The sequence below is a fragment of the Cynara cardunculus genome (genome assembly GCF_001531365.2).
Source record: "Cynara cardunculus var. scolymus isolate 2C chromosome LG 3, CcrdV1, whole genome shotgun sequence".
Taxonomy (NCBI): Eukaryota; Viridiplantae; Streptophyta; class Magnoliopsida; order Asterales; family Asteraceae; genus Cynara; species Cynara cardunculus.
In genome coordinates this window covers 34,816,216-34,822,525 of record NC_037530.1, presented here as the reverse complement: position 1 = coordinate 34,822,525, position 6,310 = coordinate 34,816,216, and the positions used below count along the sequence as shown (strand labels likewise).

Here is a 6,310-nt window from a genome sequence, read left to right as displayed (position 1 = left end):
TGATATTAACATTGATATATTTTTTTTTTCAAAATTTTTATGATATCTTCAAATTTATATTTAATTCAAAAATGAAATAATTATTGCTTTCTTAAAAACATATAAAATCGTAATGTAACATCAACAGAGACAAATAATAAAATAAAACATTAAAATCGAGATGTGTCTCGCTGCATTGCACAAATACTCTTCTAAGTTATTATTAAACTAGTTTGGAATATGTTTTTATCTTTACTTCATTTGAATTAATATTTAAACTTGGTGAATTAATTGATCCTTTAGGATTATTTATGATTCATTTGAGCGAATTTTATTATTTTGAATTAAGATATTTTGATGAAATCATTCAATTCTTTTTTTAAAGTATATACTTTTTTTCTTGAAAAAACAAACATCTCTAACAAGTATATTATATTATCTTTTAAATTTAAAGAATTCTCCATTCCTTATTTTTTTTCTCTATTTAGAAGAGAATTTAGCATAACAACATAACTGTTGAAACAAAATTTTTAAATCTTTCAAATTTCTAAAATAACATAGTTGTTAAAGATGATTCTATACTTTAATCACATATAACATCATTCGTATTATTTTAAACACAAAAACATTGAATTTTGCACATAATTTTTACACAAATATTTATTCAAATATTATATTTGTTTTGATACATAATTATATAAAATATTTAAATTAAATTAGACAAGTGTTTGTTAATGATGCTATAGCAGCCCAATTTACCTTGATGTATTTTATGCTTCTTTCTGGTTGATCGTGGGCCATTTCTGGATGGTCAGCTAGCCTATACATATTGGGCCTTGCTTTTGTTTGCAGTTAAAAGAAGAAGGTTTGGTTGTTTTTATATTAAATTACTAAATTAAACTACATTAGTATTTGTTTATTATATTGAATAAATAACAAAAACAATCATTTTACCCTTCAATAAGTTAATACCAAACAGTCATGCATGGCTTAATCCCATAAGTTAATACCAAAGGCAAACAGTGAAACATATCTTGATCAATTCGTATATAAACCGATACAATTCAATTAAGTTTGGATAACCGATCTACAAAAGAATGATTGACATGTGGATTGGACCCAAATCAGAACAAAATGTAGATTGGATAGAAGGCCCTAATCTGTTAAAATGTGACATCCAACAAAAAGTAGGTTGGACCTTTGAACATAAACATTTATTAAACCATCTTTCCACATGTCCCTTAAAAGGGATCTTTGATATTTACAGCAAGCTAAACATAGTCTGTGTTTAACCACACATTTAGGAAAAAGCTGGATCTAAACCGGGATACTGATTTTGTCAATGACAAAAGTATAAATGTTAAGACTTGCATGAGTCTTATCATCAGTTCAATTATGTTTTATCTTCCTTCCATTGGGTTGAAGAAAGATTGTAAGTTTGGCCTCCTGTAGAGGGTCAAGAAAGCCAAGTGAGATCAGAGCTTAGTGAATATGAAATTCTATAGACTATGTTTACACCTGTGCTGTATGAATGTTATTCTCATTGCATAAGACAGAAACCGAGAGGAAATTGCAGTGTGAAATAAATAAATTTATCTGTTTCGAACTCGAGTGTTTTCGGTTCAGAGACGTGAGCCAAGCTTGTGAACTGCAGCAGTGGACGACTTTTTTGTGGGTTCATCATGTCAATAGCCGTTTATCCCTTTGAAAACAGATTCGGTCAACCTAACAAGAAGTCAAAATAGGAACGGTAGAAGAATTAGTTATCAAAACCTCAGCCCGGTAAGTCAGTAGCTAATTAGTGTAATAATAAATGAATCACTTATGCAGTCAATATGACAAGTTACAGACAATATTTCTAAATTCAAAACAGAGGCAAGATTAGAAAATGTATTAGCACGGCAATGGGAAATGTTAACTTTATTGAATAAACCCACATATGAAAGTGTCATGTACGGAAAACTAGAGACCTGCATAACAGTATAGCATCGCCATGTAATGGGAAGTAAACCCAGTGAAACCAACTCTCTACTTTACTACTTACATAGCATCGTCTAGTTTGATGTATTTCTTGAAAGCTTGATGGATATCTAGTTCATTAAACAGAACTAGAGAAGTCACTAGTCTTTGCTATCAGTTATAATCTCAATAAGAAAATAAGGGGAAATGGATCCGGAGGTCGCTTAAGCATGGTATCTTGTTCGTTCGTTCCCATTCTCCCCTAATTTGTTTCAAAGAGGACACCTGTTTTAACAAGAGTCTCCAAAATGCCTTCTGTGGTTGGAGAGAGGGCACTTTGCACTCTATCTTTCTTAATTTAAATTATATATTTTTAAATTTAATTTATTAATTAAAATAAAATATAAATTATTGAATTGTAGTTTGTGCATCTTAACTTGTATGCAAACCAAGCTATAATTTCAATCCGTGGAGGCAAAAAGGACATGTTCCAAGCGAAGGTGTAAGTCAGGGTGGCCTATACTACCCGCTGGAAGTTCATCCAGATCTTTGCAATATCGACAGATATGTTAAAACAATTGTAACAATTTAGGGGATTGTTACAGACAGATGCCACATGATTAAAGGTAAGAAGTGATGGAAGTAATGGAAGTATACCTTCTAAATCTGGTGCCTAGTTAGATTTTGATGTTACCATGTCTAAACCACTGAACACTGATATATATATATCAGTGTTCAGTGGTTTAGACATATATATATATATATATATATATATAGGAGTGATCAAATGAAAACCACCCTCATTTGTAAAAACCGTACAAACCACCCTCATACGTCGATTTCATTGTTTAATCTTATAATATTTTTTTTCATGAAATTGTTTAATCTTGTGAAATTGTTTCATATAATACTTTTTTTGATGAATTTGTTTCATATATGGTTATGAAATTGTTTCATATAATATTTAATGAAACTGTTTCATGTATTTCTCTAAAATTAAAATAATGAAGATGATAATATCCATGATTAACATATTCCACAATAAAAATGGTTAAACAACCTCTCATAATTACAAAAAAATGAACAAAATGAAAAATTATGATTGGTTGAATGAGGTTTTCACGGTTTTTACAAATTGAGTGGTTTTTATTTGAACGCTCCCCTATATAGATATATATAGGTATATATATTACATATCCATAACAAAATAGCCATTTTTGCTATCAAATGATAAAAAAGCTATTCCTTTTCTCCCTTCACTTTTTTTTCTGAGTAATTTACTTGAAATATTTTTAAACCAACATTGTATCAAAGTCTCAGAAAGATGATCATGGATCCAAAGAATCTAGCATGAATATATTACGGCAAACCACATCTATCAATAAACACGTCTGTTGACCTCATACCAGTAATGGAGGAATGGTCATAATATACAACTAAAAGCCCTTACAAATGGAAATCTTGAAATATAAAAACTGACCTGCGTCAACTAGCTACATGCAGGGACGGAACATACCACTGGTGGAAATAGTGGGACCCACATTATCTATCTACATGCAGGGACGGAACATACCATTGAAGCATCTTAACTTCAAGATAAGCCCATCTCAACCGAAGTCTAGGATTATATACTGGAAGAAATTAAAACCATAACTAAAAGAAAAGGCATACCATGTGTTGCTCTTGCAGCCTTCAAAGAGTTTTGGACAGAAAAACGCACATATTTTCATTGCTGCCTTGAAGCACCGGTACCAACTTGAAACACAATCATTAGTCAGACCTTTCTGGGAATCCTTCATCTTCAAGGTCGATTTAAGTTTTCGGCTCACAACAACAGTTTTTTTAACATAATTGCTGAGCCATAGTATATTCCTCAATGTAGGTTTTAACTCTCTCATCAAGGTTTCATCTTGGTCTTTTTTTTATCAACCTCACATTCCTTGCACAATATAGTGTTATTTGTGTTCTTTATAAACCTCAAGTCCTCGGCACAATCTTTTTAAAAAATGGCATTCAAATCTTTTGCAAAGTTTTCACTGAATATAGTATCTAGCAATGGATATAGAAGATGGACTCCAAAAGACTTCTCTCTTTCAAGGGGTTAGTTGGGAGAATCATTGAACCCATCCGAGAACAACTTATTTAGCAACTTATTTGCATCTGCAGAGAAACTAGCATCAAGCGATCCACTAAGAAATTCAGCAGCCTTGGTTGTCTCATTTGCTCGGAGAAATCCTTGTACCATTATCTTATAAGTAATGTCATCTGCAGGGCAACCATTTCTTTTCATTTCTAGAAACAATGTATTTGCTTTATCGAGCTCACCCTTTTTACAGAATCCATCAATCATGATGTTGTATGTACGAACATTAGGTTGCAAGCCTCTAGCCGAGAGACTTGAAAGGATCCCAAACGCAGTATCAGTTTCCCCAGATTTGCACAAACCATCAATGAGGCAATTGCAAGTAACAATATCAGGGGGGGGACCATCACCATCCAGCATGTTAAACAAATTTAGGCCCTCGTCCAGTTTTCTATTCTTACAAAGGGCATCTAATATAGTATTGTATGTGAAGATATCTGGATCCAAACCATGAGTTTTCATTTCAGCCGGAAGCAAAAGCGCCTCCTCAAGTCTGCCGACATGACACAAACCACCAATAAGACTGTTGTATGTCACGAGATTAGGATCAATACCTTTCTCAGACATTTCACGAAAAACACTGAAGGCTGCATCCATTTTTTCATTTTCAGAGTAACCGTTGATTAAGATGTTATAACTGATAATGGAAGGCATGCAACCATGGTCAATCATAGAATCAAAGAATTTTCTAGCAACGTCCACTTTTCCAAGTAAACAATAACCATCCATCAGTGTATTGTATGTCACAGTGTTAGGCATCACACCTCTTTGGATCATCAATTTCAGCAAACTTTGTGCCTCAATCACCCTCCCTTCTTTACATAGTGCATCCATTAAGACAGTAAACGTGTGTACATTTGGTGAGATGTTTCGAGCAAGCATCTCACTCAACAATCTCATTGCTTCTTCCCATGAGCGTATACTACACAAACCCTGAATTAAGCAAGTGTAAGTGACAACATTTGGCGAAATGCCTTTCCTATTCATTTCAGAAAAAAGATCCAAAGCCTCTACAAATTGTTTATCCTTGCAGAGGCTATCTATGATGGTGCTGTACTGGATAATCCCAGGTGGAGATATCGACGTTTCCATCTTCCTAAGCAATAGAATAGCAGCATGAGTGTCTCCCGATTTGCAAAGACCATTCATCAATGTTCCATAAGTTACTACACTAGGTTCAAACTTGCTTTCCACAAGTTGATTGAATAATCTGATCGCTTGATGAAGCTTATCATTGGCACAGAGTCCCCTAATGAGTGTATTAAACGTAGCGCAATCGGGTACATAACCAAGTTTTGTGGCTTTCCCTAGCACAGCGAATCCACAGTTCACTCTTTTCAAGTGACAAAAACAATTAATTGTAATGTTGAAAACATAAATGGTGGGCTTCAGAAAAGGGTTGACGCCTAACAAGTCAAATTGTGTGATCAAAGAAATAGCAGCATCGAAATGCTTCATATTGACAATACAAGCTAAAACCTTAGTGAATTCTTGAATAGGGGGAACAGGATTCCGACGGGACATATGATTAAACGTATAAACAGCGTCTTCTAGGGTTTTGAGATCAGTAACTTCTTTACAATTTCGATTACTGGAATGAAAAGAAGCAGCAAAAGTATAAGAACGATTAAAGTAAAGGGGTGAAGTAAAAAACTTACGGGCACTAAGAAGACGAAAGACAGAGGGATGAATTCCAATACCGTAAAACGAATGCTTCATCATCATCGACTCTAAAACCCTAACATCATCGTCCCAAAAACCCTAATGCCAGCAGGTGCAGGTCTCAATTGCTCTTTGATGTTTTAATTATCAGGGGATTAACGGTTGCATCCTCAATCAAATGATTAACTGACAAATATACCCCTATATTTATCAGTTATTAATATTACATCCTTGTAGTTATGAGTGGTTAACAATACACTCCTTTATGAATGAAGTATCTCGAATACACCCTTAATAAAGTCTACTTCTGTAATAGTTTTCTCTTTTTGTAGTTTTTTTAAATTTTATTTACATTTTATCTTAATTATTATTATTTTATGCACCCCTTTTTATTGGTAAAATGCACATCCTCCTATTCTTTAGGTCAAAGTCAACTAATTGTATTAATTATTTTTTCAAAAATTTATTTCTTATAGATTTATGTTTTATAATTTTCGTTAACATTGTTTTCTAATTTTATTTTTCTAAATTTATGTTTTATAATAAATTTTTGTCAAATAATTATTT

General features: G+C 32.9%; 1 protein-coding gene across 1 annotated transcript; it reads right to left on the bottom strand.

Moving 5' to 3' along the window:
* Positions 1 to 1,025: 1,025 nt before the first annotated feature.
* Positions 1,026 to 5,732, bottom strand: LOC112508607 (putative pentatricopeptide repeat-containing protein At1g12700, mitochondrial). Its single transcript, XM_025113280.1, has 2 exons — positions 3,610 to 5,732; positions 1,026 to 1,704 (listed from the first exon to the last, which is right to left on the bottom strand). Exon 1 carries the CDS (start codon positions 5,603 to 5,605, stop codon positions 4,040 to 4,042), a length of 1,566 nt encoding a protein of 521 aa, XP_024969048.1. The 5' UTR covers positions 5,606 to 5,732; the 3' UTR covers positions 1,026 to 1,704; positions 3,610 to 4,039.
* Positions 5,733 to 6,310: the final 578 nt, after the last annotated feature.

Bases quoted from the DNA above. Each gene is read 5' to 3' on its own strand.
- LOC112508607 (XM_025113280.1), bottom strand. From the start codon at position 5,605: ATGTCCCGTCGGAATCCTGTTCCCCCTATTCAAGAATTCACTAAGGTT.